This window comes from Aspergillus bombycis (assembly GCF_001792695.1).
Source record: "Aspergillus bombycis strain NRRL26010 chromosome Unknown contig00046, whole genome shotgun sequence".
NCBI lineage: Eukaryota > Fungi > Ascomycota > Eurotiomycetes > Eurotiales > Aspergillaceae > Aspergillus > Aspergillus bombycis.
This window is the reverse complement of record NW_019170048.1, coordinates 165,345-190,387: the sequence shown is the minus strand read 5'-3', so window position 1 is coordinate 190,387 and position 25,043 is coordinate 165,345. Positions and strand designations below refer to the sequence as shown.

Sequence of the window (25,043 nt, the reverse complement as noted above, 5' to 3'; positions counted from 1 at the left end):
GCCATCCTACCGATATGCTTATTGTAACAGGCGTGTTGCTGAAAACAGAACCTGCGTACGAACCGTCATAAAATAACTAACAGGATCCGATCTCCGCGGAAATGGCCTTGCGTCTGGAGGAGCCCGAGCGTAGTTAATACGGGTACCCCAGCCAATACTTCTTTTTTCGTTCCATTATTGTTCTTTTCCTTTCCAATTTTGGGCTCTGAAAATTTCTCGTCGAAATTGGCATCACAATCCAGCATTCGCCCGCTTGGTTGCCCTTCCAGATAGATGCATGGAATTCAGGTCGCATCCAAGCTCGCCCCGCATTCGATTGCATCGTCCCTTACCGGGGCTCAATCGAGTGAGACATATGATAGAATATCGGGCCAACATCCGGGGGGAATGCTGGCGTGATAGACATGACTAGTGCCAGTGGCCATGAATCAGACATCAGAACTTGGGTGAATGGTAAGTCGGAGCTGAAACCATGCCGCTAGGGCAACACTGCAGAGATCAACGACTTCCCGTGGTTCATGGTTGGCGGATGATGGCACCCTGTAAAATCGCGGATCCACAACCGTGCGCTGGGATCCAGAAATGTTCAAACAATACTTGGCAGGAGATTTGCGGCCAGGGAAAGTGGGTATTGGGTAGGTCAGCCCCAGTGGTACCCACTCCCAGCTCAGAAAACGGCCAAGTCGTGGTGCTTGGATACCCTTCAACGGTTCGACATGGCAATTAGGAATGACAAGTCACAGAAATTGAGTTAGGCCAAGTAGGCTGCTATTACAGTGGGTCTTTTACCACCCTACTTGGCCCGACCAACAACCCATCAATTGCCATCCCTGTCGGCGGTAGCTGCATGCTTACTGGATTCTCGTCACGGTGAGACACAAGATAGGTCACTAGACAATCGCTCGATACGTTAGCGCAAAGACCTCTTCTGTTCGTTTAAAATGGATCGTCAGCCGTATCTATAGCTGGCTGTCGCTCAGTACAGCACGCGCGAGTCATTTGCTCAGCGCGACAAAGATGTTGAGGGGATGCGCTGCTATCCCCCTTACCGGAAAGCCATAATCACAAGGATAAATATCTCTAACGTTATACGTATATCTCCCTACGATTGAAGTGAAGCTGACCGAAAAGGAGGCAACATATTTTAACTTCTTCCCGCCAGCTGCATCCTTGCCTCCTATCCTTTTGGAACCCTATAGCCCCGGCTCCTAAAGCTGGCAAAGTATAATCTAGGTATCCAAGTACTACCATAGGCCAAATTCACTGTTCTGTGCAAGCTTACAGAAGTAGAAGTGGGTAGGTAATATGAGGCTTGTAGATGGTCTTCCGAAGGTCGGAATCATATTTGCGTATACAGGGATAATTTATAAACAGAAGTGAAGAGACTCTCTGGATTTAGTAGAGAACCATACTGGACAACGTGTACTATTGTACCCATATTCTGGCGCTGATAACGTGTACTGTGTACCAAACAAACATAATCTATTGATTAGTTAGACCACAAAAGCAGGTTATATGGCAATCACCGTAATCCTCGACTAGTATAGATATAAACTATAGTACAAAGTAATTTATCTAGGACGTTCTTTCTGAACGGTAGGTATTACAGGGGAATACCTATATAGATACCTGGACTACGCAGTCCTAATACTGATATCTCAAGTATAGGCACCGAAATACCGAACACGGGAATCTTAATAGGCAGAAATTTATATCAATGAGAACCCGTCTATCTAGTGTAGTAGCGGGACAGGATTCAAATATTTACGGCGAACGAAGCCATCGACCAGGAAGTCCAAAAGAGGCAAAGCGTGGCACTTCGGGGAAGTGGCTAAATATAAATCCGGATACTACTACGTAGTATAACAGCTTCTCTCCAAATCCACTTTCATTCCTTCTAGACCTACCTTGCCTACTAGTATGTCCTATTCGGCTGCCATGACTACCACTCAGATTACAGTCAGCCACTCGCTGGCTACTCCTGACGTCCCTCAGTCAAGTGTAACGGAATCCCCTACCGTCTCTCTCCTGGGTTAGACGTCAGAGAACCATTCTCCGCCATCCGTACTCTCTTTAATCGCCTATACATTCATGCCGATTGCGCCGCCAAACTCAGTGCACTCTATTCACATCGCGGCATTCTCAAGACAGCTTCAACTATTATGGCCTCTTTACACGAGACATTTACAATTGACCCCTCTCCAAAGCATGCCACTCTGATTCTCGTCTCTCCAGAACAGTCTCTAGCTGGACACGGTCTCAAAGCGTTCTGGACCTCGTCAACACGCTCACCACTGAATATGTCCAATCCATACTCTCCTCTCTTAGTGCCATCGCTGACACCGATCTTACAGCCGCGCGCAGTGCCTACAATGTGAAATTCCGCCTTTGCGACCACAACCCCATCACCGCTGGCCCTGAATACTTGAATGGATGCGGCGCCCACGTTGACTACGGTGCCATTAACATAGCCTTCAAAGACGGTCCCCCTGGCCTTGAGCTCAAGGATGCAAATGTGCTTGGTTCGTGGATCCCTGTTCCAGGGGATGCCACTGTAACCCTGACTGGCTGGTGCGTGCTCATCCTGAGTGGTGGGCGTATCGCTGCAGCCAGATACCATGTTAGACGTATACCTGATGTCCGTCGATTGGGCGTTGCTTTTATTATTATTACGTTGGTATAAGGTAGGGTATGAAAGGATGTTGCAGGGGACTGCCCTTCTGGATGAAAGAGGTAGCATGGGGCCTTGCTGAGTCGAGAGTTACATGTCGTTACTGGGCGATCCCTCTTCAAAGGAATGGATCAGGTCTGCCTTGTTAAGGGTAACAAAAATTCAACTAGAAGTCTAGAAACTACCTATATTAAGCATATAAGCTCCGCTGTGGGTCTTCGGCATCCTGGTTGATAGTCACAACAGAGCCATTTCTCCTTATTGCCCATCGTATTTAGATGGAAGGAAATACCTTACACAGCTACTGCACGTATGAAACGGGAGTCAACTGCTCCTAGAGAGAAGATTGCCTTTATGGAGACGCCAACGTATTCAACTGAGCTACTAAAAGCCTTTTGCACTACTATAGAATGCTAGACAATGTTTTCCGATTTTTAAGGCATAGACAATGCCTATCCTGATATGACTAAAACGGCCCACATCGCCTTTCTAGCCTCTGCATGTTTTCATTGCGAAGTAACACCCCGCCCTAGTATAAGCAGTCCTTTGAATCTCACAACTAGAATGCTTCATACTATTGAAGTCTATGGATGGACGCTCGCATAGGAAACCATTTATGGTAGTCCAGTTAGCCGCGGCAAAGCTCCCTATAGCCAGTCCTAAATTCACAACCATAAGGATAGAGTATACTCTCGAGGCACATGATATAAATATTCTAAATATTAATCGCAGATTGGTAGATGGATCCGGTAGTGAGAATTTACTTATTAGTATCATACGGTATCGCTTGCATACAGTGTAAAGAGATTGTATCTCAGCATCAATGACTTGAGTGATTAAACTGCTGATGAAAGCCATGTATTATTTGAACCGGCATATTGTTTCTGTTCACACTCGTCGCCAATTAACCCAATATCTTAGAACTTTGAAGTTTTACTATCCAGGAGCAACCTAGCAGAATACTGAGCCTGTTGGCTCCTTGTGATCTATATACAGTATTTCGGGTGCTTCTATTGTAGAATATTAAGAATCCTACCCAACACCAGGTTAGGGTAAGACTTGAAATTTTGAACCTGAACGCAGCACGAAGGCCACTCGACTAGCATCGATAGGTTACAGAGGTCCAATATTCGGCCCCCACCCACATACGCTGTTAAACAGTAGATTGAGGGGTTTTGCTAGTCTAGTGTTAGTCCGTTCTTAGTCGCCCAGCACTACTCCGCCGCTAGCCACCACGGTGGACTTCTGAGCCTCAACTTCATTGCTCCTTCTTATCGTTGCATTCCTGAGCTTTTCCCACCCCTCAAAAGGAGTACAACGTCGCCTTCGTCATCAATTTATATACCTTCCACGCATCTTCATTGTCTCTTACACCCGGCTACAGCATCGCCAGCTGGACCGTTTCCACTTTAGTACCTGATAGATAAGACCTTATATATGTGGCCCGTTTGATCGTCACACACTAGAGGATCAGCATGCGTTTGCAGGCTACCAGCTATCTGCTCCCCTTGGCCGCAGTTGCAGCCGCGGCCGCTGGGGATGTTGTGTCTTTCCTGTACCCAGAAGGGTCGTTTTCTGGCGACGCCAAGCTTATTGGCACTGTAGGTACCCCTATTTAATGCAAAATGTACACATCTAATCACAACAACCAGACTGGTGGACCCCTTACTACGTTGGAATTTAACTGCCCTGAAACTGCGCCCGCCACTGGCACCACTGTTGCAGCTACCCGATCCGCCGCAGGGTTTGATGATGAGGATGATGACGAGTGCTGGGTCCCCGAAGGGGGTTACACCATCACAGCGGGCAGTACCACCTTTGAGTTTGCCTATACAACTCCAGGCCTGTAAGTATCAAACACCCCCCCAGAGAATGTGGCCGAAGAACCAAAGAAACAAAAGGATGAAGAAACTAACAGATCTAGTACCATCTCGGCGGGCTGCTCTTTCGACAGCACCACGTATGCATCCTGCAAAGCGACTAGCACTTTCGTCTCAGATACCGGAGTTCAAAATTTCGACACTAGTTCCTCCATCCCCCATGTGACTGTCACCATCACTGCCACTGAGTCTGCCTCTACCAGTGCTACCGCCTCTATTACTAGCTCCGGTGCTTCCAAGACCACCGCCTCCAACACAAGTAGTTCTACGTCGGGACCTTCATCTTCTCGCCCTTCTACTGCTGCCATTAGTGACAACGCGGGTATGCCATTGGCTACTGGCGCTGCTCAGTACGTAGCTGGCGGTGCGGTTATGATGCTTGCACTGGCCATGGCTTAGACATGAACTTGGACTGCAAAAGTAGCTGACAAAGATTACATTGCTTGCTGTGTGGACGGGGTAACCTTTTTATGATCAATGTATCAGCAGAGTGTGTGTTAGCATGGTATCAAAAGAAGGAAGCTTTATAATATGTTTGTGTTGCTTACGTGTAATGATGAACAAGCATTACATAAGAATAAAGAATACCATTCACATCATGTGATATGGACCCTTCCTATACTTAAATTCTTGTTCTGACACAACACAACCGTGTTTTGATAGCCGGGATGGAAGCCAAGAACCTCGGACATTCGGACCACAGCGGTCCTCGGCCTTGACTATATCCGAGATCTATCAATCGTTTAGGGAATACAGTAAACCGAGGTAGTAGGCTTTGGAACAGCAGGATGGCCTGACTCAGCTCCCAGGATTTTAGCTGTATGCGAAATGACACAAATGTAATTGAGAGAGTTCAGCAACAGCTAGAGTAGTACCGTGATTATCATGACCGAGAAAGTGGTGAACCAAGAGGCATTGGTTGGAGGGGTATATATTGCTGGTCCTAGTAGACGGAGCTTAAATGTATGCCCTCTGTCACGGTACCGTGCATGGTGAGCCGGAGTTTATCTCGCGGTGCGCAAAACCCGTTCGATGTTAGAAACCCGACGGAATATTCCGATAACGGGTTGCCTGAGGAGGCCATCCGATTTGCTATCAGATAAGATCGACACGTGCCGGGCACCCGATAGAACTCACGTGAGTGGCTCGGCCTTAAGAACGTGGCGAAGGTCCGATCCAATCACCGTGTCGGAATCTACTGCGGAGTACGGAGGAGGTCTATAGATGCCCGATTCAGAAAATATCCCGAATGTTTTGCTCCAGCTCCGAGTTTTCTTTTTTTTTTCTTTTTTTACATCAGGTAGTTGACGTGATTGGCAATTACTTGGCTAATAAATACTTCAGTACTACGGGATCTCGCCATATGTGCCACTGTCAAAGCCATCTGTACTTTTGCCTACTCCTCCCCTGAACAGTCTTGGACGATAACTCCTTCCAGCGAGATGAGCGAAAAGACAGAGATTGGCGAAGGCAGCGATAAGGCTGAAGTGCCACCGACTGCTGTCTCCTTTTTTGACCCCGCGCTGAAGTCGGTTCGACGTCAAATCTTTATCCAATGGGGGCGTACAGGTGAGTGGAAATACCCTACTCTCTTCATGACAGTTGCGTGAAACTTACTAAACGGTCCCGTCGTATAGTTCTTACGCTTTGCGTCTTCATCCTGTGTATCCTTTCTCTATACTGGGCCGTTCAGTTTCGCGTCGAACAGAATCTCCATTCGCTAACGATCTGGGTTGTCGACTTTGACGGCATGGTCGATCCATATCGCGGTACGAAACCAGTCGTCGGGCCTGCGGTGACGGATGTGGCAGAGAAGATAACCCAAACCCCGGAAACCGGCCGATTGGGATATATGATAAAATCTCCGGATGAGTTTAACTATGACCCTTGGGCCGTGCGTCAGGGGGTGTACGATGAGCATGCATATGCCGCCATCATCGTCAATACGAATGCAACTACCCTTCTCCACGATGCTGTCAAGAACGGAAATTCCTCGTATGATCCCACCGGAGCCGTGCAATTCGTTGTTATCACTGCTCGTGACGAATCGACATATTCCAGTTATATCACACCGGGGTTGACGGCTTTTGCGAACACCGTTTTGGCAGAATTCGGACCACGTTGGGTACAGACTGTTGTACAAGAATCACTGAACATTTCGCATGTCCCCCAAGCGATAAACCCAGCGATTGGATTCAACACTGTGGATCTTAGGCCATTCGGCCCAGCCGCTGCAACACCCTCTGTGACGATCGGTTTGATTTACCTGATTATCATCGCCTTCTTTAATTCCCCCTTCCTGATGCCGATCCATGCACAATTTCTCAAAGGCAACCATCCTCCGCTCAAGATTCCCCAGTGGCTGGTTTGGCGTGTGTGTTCCAACATCACAGCGTACTTCTTCCTGTCCCTTTTCTACTCGTTCGTGTCGTTGGCTTTCCAGATCCCGTTCACCAACTCTCCGGCACCGGACACAGTTTCCGCTAGCAATCCAAATGCCTATGGACATGGATCCTTTGTGGTGTTCTGGATGTTGAACTGGGTAGGCATGGCTGCTCTCGGATTTCCGCTTGAGAATATGGCTATGGTCTTGGGATTCCCCTGGAGCTCGCTATTCCTTATCTTCTGGGTCATCAGTAACGTTGCTACCGGCTTCTATGCGTTGGACTTAGCCCCAGGGTTCTTCCGATGGGGTTACGCATGGCCATTACATCGCAGTAAGTCTGTCCGTTCTCTTAATATTCACTGTTAATACTAATGCAACACAGTTGTCGAGGCGTTGCGTACCATCCTCTTCGGGACTCATTCTCGCATCGGCCTGGATTTCGGCGTCCTTTTCGCATGGATCGGCATATCTATTGCGTTCTTCCCGTTTGCGTCCTTCATCATGCGCTGGAAGATGAAGCGGGGACTGTAATTTGCGATCGACCATTCGTGATTTTCGTTGTTTCTTTCTCTATGTTCCTTTACCTTTCTGTTGTTAGCAGTATAGATTAAACCCTATGGACCAGGGAAAAGTATAGAATAGAACCGTATAAACTAATGATACCATGTCTCCGTTGCAAGATGTTCAATTGGCAGACTAATTCAATCACGGCTCGATTGAGTCGCTTGCTACTTGATGATTATTGAGGGGGGCACATGAGGAATTCATTCTTATATTTAGAATGTATTAAAACAAGCTTCAGATATACTTTCTATATCTGCTAATAGTTACGGCTAGCGGTAGGAGGAGCCCTATGTTGAAAGTTACATATAGGACGCGCAGGCCATTGGACTAGGGCCAAAAGGGCAGCATGGTATGGAATTCTATTGCTCTATGTCTTGAACACGTGCGACGTTGTTTCCCACACATAACAATTTCTATCATTCCTTTTCTTCGCGTGCACCATACTACTAGTACTGTTGTTCTGCGTACCCCCTGCTAGTGGAATATGAGGAGGTCCGGAGCCAAAGCCCGTGAATCATGTTAATGGGGTTATCGACAAAACCTTGCGAAGTAGTAAAAGTCTAGAACCGCCACTGGCATTTCTACATCGCGAAGAGCCAGCTCTGGCATGCAGTATGATGTAAGACTGAGACAACGCCACATTGCCGGATGGTATTTGAGGGTTTTTGAGCCATGATTTGTTGAGCGTCCTATAAAATTCAGGTATAACCCACATGTGCTAACAGAATGAAAAAGCTGTGTCCCATGAAGCGGGCCGCTGCCCTATCTTACATCCTTGTACGTCGGCTTTGCTTAGGTACTACTGACGCAGCATCCGTGCTTGTATGCTGATCAAATGACACTGTTAAAAGAGTTTTCTCCTTGGCCCATTCCATGGGTCTTTCGTCAATATGGACCACTCGTCTTCAAACCCTCCCTTAGGTGAATAATGGAGAGCTTCTCATTCACAAATTCTGCGTTGATCAAGTGAACGAAGTCATCGCTGTTCATCCCGTGCTTATAGTCTATTCTCCGATGGCCTTCACTGATCAAGGTACCTCCTATCGTACTAAAGCAACAACTTGGTTCTTGGACGGCTAAATACCGTCATAGGGCTAGTATCACAAATAGGCAAGTTCGACTGGACCTCACGTCGGTGTAAAGAAACCTTAGTTGCTTTATTCGGGAGCTTCAGACGCCACGAACGTGCAACCTAGGGCTACTGCTTCCCTCTCAGGTAACTCGCCCTGCGTTCTCTATTCTTCCCATAGCCATTCATTAGGCCATGTGCATGTTCGATTGGTGGTGAGTGTAAGCAGATTGATGCTGTTTACAGTACGGCCATCGCCTGTTGATTATATCACTATAACTATTCGTTTTTCATTGAGCTATATATACAATACTTTTCCTCGCATATCCTCTTCGCCGCCTGTTATCTCTCTTATACTGACTTGAGAAGTCAACTCGCAGCATTTAAGTGCACGCAGAATGACTAGTCGAAACTCTGGCGGCAATTCCGCCTTTCCCAACCACAATACTGATTTGGCTCACACCCAGGATCCAAACGAACGTCGTCGCCTTGCACTGGCGCAGATCGATAATGCCCCCTTTGGCTGGCGGCACGCCCGGGCGGTTGTTGTGGCTGGTGTCGGGTTCTTCATGGATTCCTATGACATTTTCGCCATCAATCTCTGCTCAGCTATGCTGGGCATTGCTTACTGGCAAGATGCCGTTTCACGTCCGGGAAAAATTCCTTATAACTCAGACACAGCGATAAAAGTGTCTACCTCAGGGGGTACGGTCTTTGGTCAGCTTTTCTTTGGCTGGCTCGCGGATATTGTGGGGCGCAAGCGAATGTATGGAATTGAATTAATTATCATTAATTAATGACTTTGGCCCAGGCTCTCGCGTCTGACTCTCCCGCTGTCTCTATTACCGGTATCCTGGTGTTCTGGCGCGTACTTATGGGGATTGGTATTGGTGGTGACTATCTACTATCCTCTATTATTACATTCGAGTAAGTCATTATCATCAGTGGCTGTATGGTCATTGATGGCAGAATCCTGTAGGTTCGCAACGACTAGGCACCGAGGCGCGATGATGGGTGCAGTGTTTGCAATGCAAGGGTTTGGACAGTTTGGAGCTGCGATTGTTGCTCTAATCGTGACAGTGGGCTTCAAGGGATCTTTGGAGTCTGCGGCATCCGTAGTGAAGTGTTCAGACGTCTGTCAACTCGCGGTTGACAAGATGTGGCGCGTTGTGATTGGATTCGGGGCTGTTCCGGCTTGTCTTGCTCTTTACTACTAGTACCGACTCACCATCCCGGAGACACCGCGCTATACTTTTGATGTCGCTAGGGATATTGAAAAGGCGGGCGCTGATGTCCGTGCCTATATTGAGGGAAAGCATGAGGGCCACCCGGATGAGGTCAGGCGAATCGCTGTTTTACAGGATGACGCCGTGGTTCTGGTCACCCCCAAAGCCGGCTGGTCGGACTTTTGGTCCCATTTCCTCAAATGGAAGAATGGCAAGGTTCTACTTGGCACTGCAGGCTCATGGTTCTTCCTTGACGTTGGTGCGTATATTGGTCTCTAAAGAACCAAATGGCTGAGATTCGCAGCTTTCTACAGGCTTGGTCTGAACAACTCGATAATTCTCACAGAGAAAGGTTGGAACGGTGGTAAGAATGTTTACGAATACTTTCACCGCAACGCAGTGGGGAATGTGATTCTAATCTGCGCTGGTGCGATCCCCGGATACTGGGTCAGCGTTGCAACCGTGGACTATCTAGGCCGCAAGCCTATCCAGCTGATGGCAGGAGAGGAGCCTCCAACACGCCCATCTGAGTCTACTGGGGGGTCTCAGAGTCGAGTAGAGGCTAGGCCTGCCCAGCCAAAGACTGAGAATAGCACTAGTGAAGCTGCGAGGCCAGCGACGTGAACAATAAGAAATTGGTAGAATTGTATCCCGTTGTTAGGGTTTAGTTATGGTGTTAAGTTATGGCGTTAAGTTAGCGTGCCGAGTTCCAGTCAACATCAACTAATACTGTATTGTTAACCAACGTGTTGATGTTGATCAATCTTAATATTTGATGAATGAACATTTCACTGTGTTCCTACCGGTGCTGCAAACGGGGTGAATAACTCTCATATATGGCAACAGGGGATGGCGTAACTATGCTGTCATCAGTGACTACCCTATGGCCACCACCTCCATCAACGTCAGTATACCTTCATGATCTTCACACACCAGCACCAGCAGCCCTTACCCACAATAATGCCTTCACCCAATAATCCAAACCAAAACCTCCCTGATCTAACGACAATCCTCGCGCACACAATTCCCGAGAAAATCACCTCCCTCCGCCTAATCTCCGACAGTATCGCGCAACAACGCCAAACCGCATCCCGCGCCATCCTCTTCTACCCGCCAACCCTAACACTGCTCACTCTGACGCTCCTCCTCATCTCACAACACCTCTACCAAACACCCTTCAACTGGCCTCTCCTCCTGACAACAGGCACAGGCAGTATAGCAACCATTCTACTATTGACCCGGTACACAACAAGAGGCTACCTCGACGAAGGCGAACGCGTCGGAACATGGAGATGGTTATTCACCAACCACTATACCAATTCCGATTCAAGCCAACCTCCCAACCAACACCCCACTTCCGAAGACCCTGAACCCCAAGACAGGGACAGGGAGAAGGATCTAATCTTCATATCCAAATTTGGGGAAAGGATCATAGGGACCTTGGTTCTTAGGGCCGTTGACACTGTTTCCGAACTGGATGAACATGTATCTTTTCCTGAGAGGGCGAAGATCGGTGTTCTTGGGGGTAGGAGTACTGTTGGTGTCATTCGTGCTTGGACTGTGAGGTTGCAGTATCGGGGTGTTAGCGTTGGGAGGGGCTTGTTGGAGGCTGCGGTTGCGGTTTGTAGGGAGAGAGGATGACAGGGGCCGGTCTTTTCGGAGAGACATGCAAATTCGAGGGGGTTTGGGTTGTGGATGGGGGCTGTGGGGACGAGAGGGAGGGATAGTTGGGCTTGGGGGGTTTTGGATGATGTTAGGCGGGGGATTAAGGGTGTTTGAGTAGGGAGGTTTTGTGGTTGATGTCTGGTTTCTGGTTAGTGGGATAAGAGTGGATTGGTTAGGGCATTGTGTTGGTTGAGCTGTAGGCTGGGCGTGATGTCCACTATAAGCTATGAAGATGGAGTAAAAGAGATGAGCCTTGACATCGTCGGACTATCGCTTCCGAGGAGAGAGCTCTATGTGTAATTTCTTAACCAGGGTTATCGAGATTCTACATATGTAGGAAAACAGCGTTATGCCAAATCGCGAAACTATACTTAAGGAAGCTACTCGCCAGGAATATATGGCTTGACAGCTGGATACTACTCATTATAGATAGATTCACTCTGTGTACTGATCTAAATGATATAAAAGTATGTAAATTTAAGGGCCTCAATCTCCGTTCTAAACTATTACATACCAGTTCGTTTATCTTGTGACACAGTATCCGTTGATACTGAGTGATATATATTTCGTACTAAGGGGCCCTGTTATGTCTTACTACTATCTATGAGTGTCAAGTTTACGCTTTCCATATAAAACGTTCATTTCATGATATCAACATTGAAAAGACTCTTGTAGACTACCATCACTTATTTACATTTTAGGCATTAGGCTTAGGAAGCTTGAGATATATATTTACTCCTTCCTGGAAGCATACATCCGCAGAAAAAGCCTCAAAGACTCCGTACAATCCGAGACACCCATCATCAACTCCACCATACGCAGCCCCGGGCCACGCTGAAAATTCTCTCTCGACAAAACACCATCAAGCTCCCCCCAATTTTGCACCCTCGCAGTGAACACAGGATATGAATCATCAGAGGGAGCCCCAAAATAAGAAGGAGAGTCAAGATACCGCCACATTGCAATATCATTATACTCTTCATTCATTCCATGAATCAAGCGTTCGATGGTGTACCCGTCGTTGTTAATCACGAAGATAATGGCACTCAGTTTCTTCCGAATAATGGTACTCAGCTCTTGCGCCGTTACTTGGAAACTGCCATCACCAATGAAAAGGATTGTCCGTCCTTGTGAGCCCATGTTTCGTTGAGCTAGGGCTACCCCCTGTGCGGCACCGAGCATGTAGCCGATCGACAGCCAGACGCCGGAGTTTATCATGCTCACGTTTCGAGGAAAGACGAAGTCCCGCCCACCGTTACTTGCGGTGCCAGTTTCTGTGAGGATTATATCTCCCGGCTGGAAGAAGTGAGATATCCGCTTGAAGAAAATGTCTTGTGTCAGGGCGCCTGTGCTGATGACTGGTTGGATGCGCTTTAGGGCAGCTCGTTGATGCGGTAACTTTGGGTATGGCCAGAAGGAGAGCATAGTGTCCTGCAGATGACCGAGGACCCGTTTCAATACACCTTTGGGGAAGATATTGTAGACCGTACCATCGATGGTGATACAGGTCTGGTCGAACACAATGGACACGTTGGGGTTGGGAATTGTGGTAAAACAGGAGGTATTGACATTGCTGTGCACGGGTCCGATATTGATAATCAGATCGCAGGATTCGACGTATGACACATAGGTCCCTTCTCCTAACGATGCATAGATACCGTGGAAATTCAGTAGAGTCTCATCTGTGATCCCCTTCCCGAACGGTGTTGTCGCAGTTGGAAACGCTGTCGCTCTCACCAGCTCATCCGCCTCATTAGCTAGTCCGTAGCGGGATGTTCCGGCATCTATCAAGATGAATGGTTGCCTTGCATTACTGATCCTCTCAACAATGATATCACACACCTCCTGCTCAGCCTCCTGGTCGTTGACGGGTGGAGTGAGATCTAGAGGCCGAGCAAGAGCTACGGCGGGGACGGGTTCGGTAACCATGTCCACCGGCACTTGCAAATACACCGGCCGAGATTGAATGATGCATTCCCGTATTAGCCGGTCAATCTGGCCAGGGGCTGTCGAAGCATCCCAAAGATTCTCCTGTGCCACCGTGATCTTAGAATACATCTCTGCGAACATGGTGAAATCGCTTGGTTTCCCACTGCACACGGAATGATGAAGCTTAGCCCCTCGCGTCTGCATCGCACGCTTCGGCGTCCCAACAATGTGAATGACCGGGGCCATTTCAGCATATGAGCCCGCGACGGCGTTTATGGCGGATAGCTCTCCTACGCCAAAGGTTGTGACTAGGGCACCGATGCCTTTGATTCGCGCATACCCGTCAGCAGCGTAGCCGGCATTAAGCTCGTTGCAATTCCCAACCCACTCCAGCCCAGCCGGGACAATATAGTCCATCATCAGGAGATTGTAGTCGCCGGGGACTCCATGGACGGCCTGCAAGCCGGCCTCACGGAGACGCCGGAAGAGATATTCAGTTAGGTGAATCATGTCAGACATGGTGGCTCTACTGGTGAATGTGGCACTGATAAAGCTCCACGGCTAAAGAACAGCGTGTGAAGGTTTTGAAGGTTGGTCCAATTTATAATTCACCAAGTATACCAAGCATATCTCGGAGGAAATGACGAGTCAATCCTGAAACTACCCGGAGTCATCTTCCGTGTTTCTTTGATCTACAAATCCGCCAAGGCCCTTAAGTGCGAAGGATTGTAGCCCTAATGCACGGTGTCAGGGCTAGTTATTAAAGAGGAGCCGGTTTATATTCTAGATCTGTCCTTCTGGCACAATCAGCGCGACTGCCTAGAGCTTGCAGGGGTATTAGATAGCCTTAATTATAAGCATGTTTACTCTATTTGATTCAATGTGGTGGCGTCTGTCTAGCAGTAACGTTTTATTCGAGGTCTTGCCTAGCCAATCCGATGGCCAAATTGCAGTGCAGGAATGTCTTCGCTCTTCGCTCCATGGAATAGAAAAGAGCCCCTCAATCTGAATATGATATATTGACCCATTTCTCCTATCTCCATCGTATCCCCTAACAAGAAACTAAAAGCCCTACCAAGCACACCACAAAAAGCCCTACGAAATCCCCACTGATAGCATATTAATATAGCCCCTAGAACTATAACAATAGTTTTCAACCCTCTCACCCTACTATGTAATAGCGGTCAAGAGCCCTACGGTCGACACATTTTGGAATACCCCTCCCACTATCTTCGGAAGATTTTCGGATTTTTACTAGATTACCTGCTCAATGTCTTGAACTATACTCCATATAAGGTTAACAGGAACCCACGCTAAGAGACACTAAAGATGTGGGGCCGACAACGGAGGTCCGGAAGCAAAGGCATGGTTCACATTTTGGCTTCAGTGCGTGTCTGTGCTAGCACAGGCTCGTGGGACTGACTGGCCTTGCTTCTCACAACTTCATGGTACACCTTAACCACCTTTATCAGGACGGCTCCTCCGGAAGTAATGAGCGAGTACATCATGTCAAACTCAGTCAGGACTACTACTAGTTTCTTCCTCTCTTGGCGAGTTTCGCATCGTTTTAGCCTCCCCAGCGACATACGCAAATGGGCGCGTCAGTACGAGCTCCAACTGTGGGGTACAGCCTACAGGAATATAAGCCCGGCTATCGCGCTAGGATCCGCACTCCACCTGTACGGCCTTGCGTTCTGGCGTGGCATGGCATGGTATGGCATGATGAGGGGAGGAGCTTGCTTGGGTTTTGGTCGGTTGTGGTTGGTTGGATTATGGCTATGGCTTTAGCTAAGGATTGTGGCTTTTCGGTGGCTGATGGGATTATTCTATATTCTTGGCGTTTATTGTGTGAATTTCTGTAGTGAGTTGTCATTTAGTATTAATTCTTCAGCACGTTTCTGTCAGCAGACTGATTAGCCTACTACATACAGTTTCCTGAAAGGAAATGAAAGAAAGAAGCAAAGGAAGAGGGAAAGGACAGACTAGAAAGCTCACATCGTGAAGACTGTAGAGCAGGCGTGTTTAAGTAGAAATGCCATATGAGGATAGTTAATGTGGACCTTCTTTAGTATATCGCTATGAGCTTCACTTGAGTTGATTAACATGATATTTTAGTACCTTCTTGCAAAGCAGGCACCACTAACCAGTCGGGCAGACTCCGGTAACTTAACCCCCACATGAGCTTGACAACATGGTAACGGGTCTTCTGCTAACTTATCTTGGTTTAGTTCTGTTATCTCCAGCATGAGCACAAATAGGGAGAGTTGCCCTAGTGCAAATCCTTAAAGACAAGGACTTGGCTGCATTTGAATGGTCTGAATATACTATAATGGCTTTAAGTTGCTTGACCTTCGGCTATAACCATAGTGCATTGGGAATGTTTCTCTATCGATTTTCCACCGTCCACATTCTTTGTTATTCTAGACTTTTGATATATATGAATACAGTCAGTAGTTGATCTGTCTATTCTTTCTACATAGTGTTACATCCTGCAGATCTGATAACTGATAGATTTCACATACAAGGAATCCCCTTACATAGAGCCAGTGAGTGGACGTAGAGAGCTTGTGTTCGATAGGAAGTAAAGCATGGCCATTCTCACCGGCGAACTGGAATGTGTTATGATAATAAGAAGTTTTGATCATAATATTACACCCATCATATGTCAACTAAACCAGGCTGTGATGGAGCTGTACGTTTTGTCATTAAAGAATAAGTCTCTAGTTTCAAGTATGCCCTGGGATTGGGCGGGCAGAAGTCCCCTGTACTGGCTAGGGCTAATGTTATTATTGTGACTGTACTTGGAGAGGCATTGCCTCACTTGAAGTACTTGTATGCTAGTTTAGCCTATAGATTGGTTTACAGTACAAGGTGATGAGCTTGTGTAGTGCTAGTCTAAGTCTATCATATGCTCTTCTTTGGTTTGCCTTGTGGGTGATTCAAAAGTCTGCTAGTCTTGAGGATTCAGGATAGACTTGTAACTTTCTGTGAACCATCCTCAGCTTTATTATCCAAGTAATAGTGGAGATATTGTACTAGAGAATACTCTTTATAACAGGCCATTATGATCACTAGTTCATTGGTGCAACACATCGTGTGTATAAGTTGACAGTAATTTAAAAACTATGTTCTAAATAAATCAGAGACGTACAAATCATATATATAAGCCCAAGATAATTTTACAAGCCATTTGAGTATGCCGCAAATGGACTTCTGTTTCGGTTCAAGATCATCCGAAGCTCTCTTCCCGCATTCGATGACTAGACATCTGGCTATCGACCCTGAGGTAGGGTTCATAAGATGATTAGAGAGCATCATACCCTTAAAGTTAACAAAATGGCCGAGCCGATGCCAGCTAATTATCCCCATCAGAAAAGAATCTCCCTTCGTCCAACACAGCTCCAACTGCCCAACTAATACCACCACCAACAACACTTCCATGGTCCTCATCTTGATATTCCTTGACCCGTACGTTTCTTAATTGGCCACTTTCGCGCAGACGGCTCGCTAGCGCATCGGCATTGTCTTTCATCTTCCTTTCCTGCGATAAAGCTTTCACTCTCCGGTATCTATCCTCGCTCCAGCTGGGATGGCGCCGTCGGTCTTGCTCCAGGCTCCCATATATTATCATTAAAGTAGGGAATGTGGTATGCGACTCAGAACCTACCCCATCCAAACGCTGCTTCAGGAAACGCTCAGCTTCTCCCAGGATAAACTCATTGTTCCACCATATTGAAGGACTAAGTGCAATAAAAGTATCAAAGGGCGTTGTATTCTCGAACAGGGCATGTAAAGTACATAACCCGCCCAGGGAATGACCGATAAGAATCTCTTTTGTCACGGATAAACCGCAGAAAACGTCTGCAAACAAAGTGGTCCGTACTGTACCGACAAGGAATTCAAGAAAGCGCGTTGCACCGCCGTGAGGCATAGTTTGCTGTTGACCATCAACTCCGCATGGTGCTATATAAGTATCACACGGTGGTGTGTAGTCATAATGCCTTCGTGGACTGTATGGCCTGTCTTCGATTGAATACCCAATTCCTACCACAACCGCTGCATCACTTGTGGGAAGCATGGCACTACGGCGGGACGCTTCGGCTGTTGTAAAGAAGAGCGCATTGCCATCGAGAACATAGCTAGAATAAGTGTTAATCATGAATACACGTCTCCGATGATACTTCTGAATTTGAGGTTGACATACATGATAGAGGCGCTATGGCCAGGGGTCTTCGGATCATTCCAGGCTAGTGGCCACGCCACTTGGATCCGGTAGGCATCACCATCAGAGTCCTTCAGCTCCAGTTGTAGAGTATTGGGCGCATGTGCAAACATGTTTAATGATTCAGAAAGGGTCATTGACGCTGCCTATGTCACCAGAATACCAACCTATAGTTATTTTGTTCTTAAAGTGATTTATTTCCACATGCTACCTCCAACAGAGCAGCTCTTCATGAGGAAGCAGAAGCCAGTCAGGTAGGCTAGGTAACAGGAATATCGTGAAGAACTGCCACGTGCAAATGCTACGTTGTGTCTCTAGCTCACTGAATACGATTCTAGCATCTTCTTGGCCGATCTCCTTAGTTGCTGTCTTTGGTATATCATTAGGTAAACGGTGCTTGGCTCTCGTATCTCGGCCGTTCCATCCAACAGCAATCGTGGCTCTATACCCACTATAAGGCAAATGGCTTGGCAAGGCGTGAGAAGTCAATCTAATCAGATCATCAGATACGAGGTATCCGATTATAAGCCGCCATGTCCGGGTTTATGCCGAACATTCCACCCTACAAGCGGTAGCTAGCATTCGGGAAGGATGAGACTTACGCGATAGTATGGATGATAGTGACAGATAGGATTGGTGTTTGTGACAGTGGCACCATCCTGGGTCAGAAATATCTGTCCATCACTCGCTCCGGTGGTACGAGGTAGCCTGGGGGTAAATGTGACTGGAAACAGGCCAGTAGATATATTATAACGTAACCACTTCCGTGTTTCCTTCATTTTCTTATTTTTCGCCCGGACACAACCTTAACTGTTTTCTTGTATCACTTCCATGTCACACAGCCCTACCGTTGCCCAACAATTCTTTTCCTTTGTTATATTCCCCAGTTTCAACGTACATCAATGGAACAGGAAACAATATCCCGATCACCACCGAGCAGGCCTCCAGATACAATCTCCAACAGCAACAAAGAGACAGACGATCAAATAACCGAGGTTCTACCTGAGAAGCACGATGTTGAGACCGGTTCGACCGCCGATAGTGCCCAGGCAGGAGTACAGCGAGCAGCAATACTACGAAAGACGTGGTCTAAAAAAGGCATGATAATTACATTCATGGGGTATTTATTGATAATAATGATGTGAGAAAATATTGCAAGCTGAACGATCCTCGTCTAGTCTCTTCCTATATACACTCGCGACACACTTTGGAGATTATTCCAGCCAGGTTTACATTCCCTACACCACAAGTTCCTTTAAGAACCACTCCTCGATGAGTGCAGCAAGAGTTGCTAGTAATATCGCAAGTATTACTGCATACCCTATTATTGCTAAACTCGGAGATGTACGACCCTCGTCTACTTTTTGCTGATTTATCTGGCACCATCCAGATAGATATAGGCTCCGATACTAATATTGAATTCTAGGTATTTGGGAGAGGGGAGATGTTCACCTTTTCGATTTTCATCACCACATTGTGTTATGTCATTTATGCGGCATGCACGAATATATCCCAATATGCTGTATGTGAGATAATGTCTCATCGGAGCTCAAATATCCCTAGGAAGCACCTTGTGCATTGCGAACCATTGCAACGTTAACTCATCATCACTAGGTCGCTGCAGTCTTCCACTCCGTCGGTTCCACCGGTTTCGGTCTCACGCAGCAAGTCTTCATTGCTGATGTTACAAACCTCATCAACCGTGGTCTATGGTCAACGTTACCCGACTCAATATCCACCATACCAACACTATACCTTGGCACGACAATTGGACAATCCGTGTTGGATCACTCCACCTGGCGCTGGGGCTGGGGTATGTGGGCTATCGTGCTGCCTGTTTGTGGTCTCCCCCTACTCGCTTCTGTATTCTACCATCAACGCCAGGCAATGAAAAATGGCCTTGGAAAAAAGCGCCTTGCTGCTCAGCTTGGATTATCCGAATCCCAGCCATGGTGGAATCAGGCATATGAACTATTATGGGTTCAGCTCGATCTCCCAGGTGCTCTTCTTCTCCTGGCAGGGTTATGTTTAACCTTGATCCCTATCTCCTTGACGGGCGCGAATCGAAGTGATCGTTGGCAGAGTGCTACCTTCATTGCTTTACTGGTTGTCGGCGTCGTGCTCCTCGTTCTCTTTGCTCTCTGGGATATTTTCGTGGCCAAGAAGCCATTTATCCCGTACAGAATGGTTAGGAGTAAAACGGTCGCTGCTGCTTGTCTATTAGGAGCCTTAGACTTTCTCCATTACTCCATGTTCACCGTGTTCTACAGCAGCTACCTTCAGGTGGTAGGTGGCTATTCTCCTGGTCATGCAACTAGGATCGAGTAAGTACACATCCAAAGCCCTTTGTCCTCCCTTATCTGTTTCGACCCCCATTACAACATCTGTGCATGTTGCCTTGGTCGCTAATGCGTACCCCACAGTAACGCCCTGCGCGTATCCTTCCAAGTCTCAGGCATCTTCGCCGGCTTTTTTATGAAATACACCAAGCGGTCGCAAATCTGGGTGCTAATCGGAGCTCCTCTCTGCGTCCTAGGCATGGGCATTCTTTTGTATTTGATCGACATGGGAGACGGCAGAATGGGCAACGAGGCGTCATTCGTCACGGCCAAAGCACTAATTGGTATTGGTCGAGGGTTCTACCAAACTGCATCGCAGGTCTCAGCGCAGGCTGTAGTATCCAAGCAAGAGATATCCGTTGTGACCGCGGTATTCTTCGCATCGATGGGAGTAGGCGGAGCCATTGGTACTAGGTATGTATAGTACCCCTGCAGAAATCAATATCGCTCATCTTGCTTTGGTTATACATTTTACAATTCCATCAGTCGCTGACATATCTGTAGCATATCAGGAGCCATATGGCGAAACAATCTTCCCACAAAACTCCGGACATACCTTCCCGACGAACTCAAGCCACAAGCCACGGCTATCTTCCAGTCCATTGTCACAGCGAAGAAGTATGCGAAAGGAACGCCAGCCCGGGAGGCTATCGATCGCAGTTATCGAGAGACCCAGCGGCTCCTGGCGATTGGTGGTTTGTGTGCCGTGTCACCGATGCTTATTGTTATGTTCTTTCTGAAGAATGTGCATCTTGACCAGCGAGATAATGTGGTCGGGGAAGAGGGAGAAATGCCGGACAAAGTAGAGGGCGAATCCAGGAAGCAGGCGTCTTGAGGGAACACATGCTTGTTGTTCAACGGTATATTGCCTTTTGTCTTCTCGGTGATGATTTTTATCCCATCCCCAGAATTCTCATCTTGAATCCCATCTCCTATATTTTGCCCTTTAGACCGGTGATACAATGGGAAATAAAATAGAATAAGATAAAATAAATCATGTACACTCGGAAACAGGGAGGAGAATGATAAGATAAAGTCTTTGGTCAAGTGCAATGGATCATACGTATGTAGCTCACCAACGTAAAGCACGTCAAGTTATTTACAAGGCTAAATAAGCGACCCGACCACCACAACAACTTCGATCACAGTGGAGAAACTGTCGAGTGGAAGCGAAATATTTCGATAGACGAATGGGTTTCGGCTAGCCCTCCAAATTGGTGCCCTACCGTCAAACCATTTCTAATTGGAGAGTGATCAATGTGATATGTCTAGATACGTCAATTACTACGCTAACCTTTACTTCAGCAAAAAGACGTGATGCCTTTGGCAGACTTCATATCGAGTTGCGAAGGTTACGCGAATATCGCATATAAATTTGATCAAATCAGAAAGGACTCAACGCAGACTGTTCGTTTTATCATCCGCCTCCAATCCAAGGATGATCAATTCTGTGGACTGGGATCGTGACCCTCTGAATTTTCCTTACTTTTAGGAATAACTCTCTATATAGACAATAAACTGTATTGAATGCTAGATATGTGTCAATAATATGCCTGTATGTCTTTATAATAGTCCGGATTGGCTTCTCGATCTGCGGTGTTAGTTGCCGTACAAGGTAGAAACTGATGTGTGTAGCTTTGATGACGACCACATCTCCTAGTAGAAACATGATGGGTAGCCTATTAATAGACAATGAAGTATCCCCAGATCGTATGTAGCAGAAGAGAAACTCTCATTTGGAGATGGAGGGTTCAGTAACCCACACCACAGTCTTGGCAATTGGGTCGTGAAATAATCAATGTTTGTAGTTCAGGCGGGTTTCAAGAATAATTAACGTGGATCATCTAAAGTCTTGAGGGGCAGCCAGGATATGTACAATGAAATCCCCATCGGTACTCAACTCCATGCCCTTTATAGCGTGGACGTCTTTATTTTTCCAAGGTCAGTTTATTGGTTCGAGAAGCACCACTACAAACAATGGATACAGGTTGCTGGCTGTCTCCTATACTTACACAAATAACTAGGGGAGGTAATCAATGATAGTCACACTAGGAAGACAGAGCGCCGTACTATTGGGCTCTTGGACATCGCGAATACTCGTTACAAGGAATCTTGTAACTCTGGACTTGTGGGAGTCTCTGTGATACTCGTTTCCCTCCAGAGCCAGCTCAGATATATTTAGTTAGTGGTTTACATAAGGGGTGCACAAGCAATACTGACCTTGAACACCTTTAAATTTTCTAGATGATTTGCACATCAGCAATACTACGAAAAGCGGCTTAAATTATTTAATCAAAGCGTTAAGCTGAAAGGAAAGATCCTATGGTATACCTAGTTTTGGGGCGGGTTCGGCTTTTAAGATCTAAGGATCCGCTCCCGACCCGGCGCTGGGTTGGGTTTGCCTCCCTGCACCCGCTGTCAATCCGACCCGAAAGAACCCGAAAATTCCCCGACTAGATCTAAAGAGATATAGTACTGCTGTAGGAGATGCAGCCAGGGCTAGAGTGGCATAACATAACCGTTGTAACCTAGCCATAACCTAGCGGTTAGGTATAACTGACCCCATTAACCGAACCTAACCTGGCCAAACGCCAGTCTAGCCAAGGCTCTGCATTTCACAGGGCCAAAAGGTCAGAATAATTCCGGATCGACGATCCAGAATGCCTTGGGATCTCTATCGCTCGCCGTGACAGTTGCTTGGACAGCCGCACCTTACTTCTTTAGACCACTGACTAACCCATTGAGGCCTAGTATAGAGACTTAGACCGATTTTCAACGCTCTATATCTCTACCAGTTTTACAAATATTGCATTAACACATTATATATATATATAATAGAACTATATAGAAATAGAAAAGAGTTCTAGAAATCTAGATTTCTAGATCATTTGACGTAAAGAAAAACTCGCGCGGGTTTTGGTCGACAGGTTGAGGTGGGTGCATTCTAGCTGTATCTACCAATTATATATTATCTTAAATCTCGTTCTACCCCCTTAATCCGAAACAGGAAGCCGAGAGGTATGAATAAGCTTCCGGATATCGGGAGCCCGGATATGGGACAAGCTGATTCGCCAACATTCATAGATCAACAATACTCTCAATCTTGGCGCTTACCTGCTCCAGTATGGCGTTCATCAGATAAAAGAACACGATGCAACTTAAAGAAGCCCCCTTTCATCGCCAGACTGACGCAACAATTTACCAACAGTGTGTACGACAACGAGCGCCTGACTACACATCACAAAATGCCGCCGAGGGTCCATCTAGTCCGACATGCAGAGGTGCGAGCGCCTCGGATTAACTATCTGATGTCACTTATTGAGATATGTTGATAACTTAGGGTCTTCACAACGTCGGTCGAGAGTATTGGGGTCTTACAGACCCTTCTCTGACTGACAAAGGCAGAGAACAGTGTCGACAGCTCCGAGATAGCTTTGCCTTTCACTCGGAAGTCGAGCTTATAGTCTCGTCTCCGTTATGTCGCGCCATCTCCTCAGCGGCCATTGGCTTTGGGCCAGTTTTCGAAAGCCGACCCAGCACAAACTTAATTCTGCTACCCGACCTTCAGGAGATCAGCGATTTTCCTTGTGATATCGGAAGCGAACTCGAAGAGTTGCTGGGAAAGACCGCAGATCTCAATATTCCAATCGACTACAGCTTTGTTGAAGAGTCCTGGACGAGCAAGGTATGTTCAGAACCCCGCTCATCAGCATATGATATAGAATGTAGCAGAAAGGCTGCGACATTGACGGTTAAAATTGATGTTGTGACAGAATGACCGGTATGCGCCCTCAATTAAGGCAATTCAAGACCGAGCGCAGGCCGTTCGACGATGGCTAGCAAGCAGGCCCGAGAGTGAAATTGTTATTGTTAGCCATGGTGCCTTCTTGCATTTCTTGACGGAAGACTGGGAAGATAGCTTTGTGGAAGAAGGTCGGTCTCGCGCGTCTCGCAGGTCGGCACAACAAAATAGCCTACATACTGACATCTTGCCTGTTGGGATAGCCACTGGATGGGCTAATGCAGAGTACCGGACATATAACCTTAACAGCCAACCGAAATGCGACCTCGACGTGGCATGTCACTTCAATGAAATCGCACTAGTTGAAACAAAAGAATCTCGTTCTCGGCGTAGCAAGTTGAACTCAACGCCACCACGTGAGGAGCAAATTGGACTACGTTTGGAAGCCCTCAAGGTGTGGGGACAGCAAGGATACTTGTTCAGTGCAGCTGAAAGGGAAACGTCGAACGGTATGGATGAAAGATAATGTGGAGGAGGAATAGAGTTTGTGATATCCCGCGTTGTCACTCTGGCCCCTGATGCATTTAGAATATACTCAGATGGGGCAATATATTGAATTCTAAAAATGCAAATTCCGACGCTTGGGTCAAGGTCTCATCTCGAGGTCGTCATTTACACGAATGAGCCTAGGAACTGGATCCGTGGAGTCATAAATGTTGCGCGATAGAGGGTTGTTTCCAAACCCAGCTCACCTCGCAGGTTGATAGAAGTGCCTCAACCAAAGGAATTGAATTGGAACGGCGTGTTTCGATTGTCAACCAGCGAAGCAAAGTGCGACAGAATTTCTCCCAGCAGCCAGTTTCCAAAGCACGGCAAGCCCTGCGCCTGTTTGCACCAGAAATCCTATGCTCGTCAGCGGAAATGTTTAAGTGCGAGACCAGGCACCACATACCCGCTGTGAAATCACCTTCCTTCGCCCACAAGGATGCCATAATCAGAGACTGGGAACCTTGATGAAACAGGAGCTAGGATGAGCGAGGTCACAAGGACCATATTGCCGCATACATCTGCAAGTGGGACAACTGGATGATGCTTCTGGAGATGAAATTCTGTTCAATGTGATCCCCATCCGACGCAATCTGACGTGGCAAGAGATAATCAATGGCCATTCGCGAAGGTATATGTTATATCTTGTGGCTCAGAGCCAATGGAATCACTAAGGGGATGCCCACGAGAATCCGAAGAACTAGTGGTTGTAGCAGTGTTCCGGAGGCTTTTCGAGGTTCGATACCACATGTAGGCATGTACATCTTGAACCTGAACCTGCCCCAAAGCGAACTCTAGGTAGAT

At 47.1% G+C, this 25,043-nt stretch overlaps 9 protein-coding genes across 9 annotated transcripts; 7 read left to right on the top strand and 2 right to left on the bottom strand.

The window, feature by feature from the left end:
* Positions 1-1,938: 1,938 nt before the first annotated feature.
* ABOM_006674 (uncharacterized protein) lies at positions 1,939-2,683 on the top strand (the record flags this gene model as incomplete). Its single annotated transcript, XM_022533803.1, has 2 exons — positions 1,939-2,032; positions 2,241-2,683. 2 exons carry the CDS (start codon positions 1,939-1,941, stop codon positions 2,681-2,683), a joined length of 537 nt encoding a protein of 178 aa, XP_022388815.1.
* A 1,463-nt stretch (positions 2,684-4,146) lies between these two features.
* ABOM_006673 (uncharacterized protein) lies at positions 4,147-4,950 on the top strand (the record flags this gene model as incomplete). Its single annotated transcript, XM_022533802.1, has 3 exons — positions 4,147-4,272; positions 4,324-4,517; positions 4,596-4,950. The coding sequence occupies 3 exons, from the start codon at positions 4,147-4,149 to the stop codon at positions 4,948-4,950; spliced, it is 675 nt and encodes a 224-aa protein (XP_022388818.1).
* Positions 4,951-5,993: 1,043 nt separating this feature from the next.
* On the top strand, positions 5,994-7,468 carry ABOM_006672 (SNG1 family protein; the record flags this gene model as incomplete). Its single annotated transcript, XM_022533801.1, has 3 exons — positions 5,994-6,120; positions 6,189-7,268; positions 7,320-7,468. 3 exons carry the CDS (start codon positions 5,994-5,996, stop codon positions 7,466-7,468), a joined length of 1,356 nt encoding a protein of 451 aa, XP_022388817.1.
* A 1,500-nt stretch (positions 7,469-8,968) lies between these two features.
* Positions 8,969-10,420, top strand: ABOM_006671 (phosphate:H+ symporter; the record flags this gene model as incomplete). The annotated part of the gene is made up of 5 exons (XM_022533800.1): positions 8,969-9,319; positions 9,382-9,497; positions 9,550-9,739; positions 9,788-10,055; positions 10,101-10,420. The coding sequence occupies 5 exons, from the start codon at positions 8,969-8,971 to the stop codon at positions 10,418-10,420; spliced, it is 1,245 nt and encodes a 414-aa protein (XP_022388820.1).
* Positions 10,421-10,756: 336 nt separating this feature from the next.
* ABOM_006670 (uncharacterized protein) lies at positions 10,757-11,437 on the top strand (the record flags this gene model as incomplete). Its single annotated transcript, XM_022533799.1, has 1 exon — positions 10,757-11,437. The coding sequence occupies one exon, from the start codon at positions 10,757-10,759 to the stop codon at positions 11,435-11,437; it is 681 nt and encodes a 226-aa protein (XP_022388819.1).
* A 756-nt stretch (positions 11,438-12,193) lies between these two features.
* On the bottom strand, positions 12,194-13,909 carry ABOM_006669 (alpha-keto acid decarboxylase family protein; the record flags this gene model as incomplete). Its single annotated transcript, XM_022533798.1, has 1 exon — positions 12,194-13,909. The coding sequence occupies one exon, from the start codon at positions 13,907-13,909 to the stop codon at positions 12,194-12,196; it is 1,716 nt and encodes a 571-aa protein (XP_022388862.1).
* Positions 13,910-16,745: 2,836 nt separating this feature from the next.
* On the bottom strand, positions 16,746-17,725 carry ABOM_006668 (alpha/beta hydrolase; the record flags this gene model as incomplete). The annotated part of the gene is made up of 2 exons (XM_022533797.1): positions 16,746-17,529; positions 17,595-17,725. 2 exons carry the CDS (start codon positions 17,723-17,725, stop codon positions 16,746-16,748), a joined length of 915 nt encoding a protein of 304 aa, XP_022388863.1.
* Positions 17,726-18,514: 789 nt separating this feature from the next.
* Positions 18,515-20,786, top strand: ABOM_006667 (siderophore iron transporter mirA; the record flags this gene model as incomplete). The annotated part of the gene is made up of 6 exons (XM_022533796.1): positions 18,515-18,732; positions 18,791-18,956; positions 19,039-19,134; positions 19,227-19,936; positions 20,036-20,365; positions 20,456-20,786. The coding sequence occupies 6 exons, from the start codon at positions 18,515-18,517 to the stop codon at positions 20,784-20,786; spliced, it is 1,851 nt and encodes a 616-aa protein (XP_022388860.1).
* A 2,249-nt stretch (positions 20,787-23,035) lies between these two features.
* ABOM_006666 (phosphoglycerate mutase) lies at positions 23,036-24,219 on the top strand (the record flags this gene model as incomplete). The annotated part of the gene is made up of 4 exons (XM_022533795.1): positions 23,036-23,073; positions 23,160-23,232; positions 23,292-23,636; positions 23,725-24,219. Coding segments are annotated over 4 exons (951 nt in total), but the record flags the coding sequence as incomplete, so codon positions are not given.
* Positions 24,220-25,043: the final 824 nt, after the last annotated feature.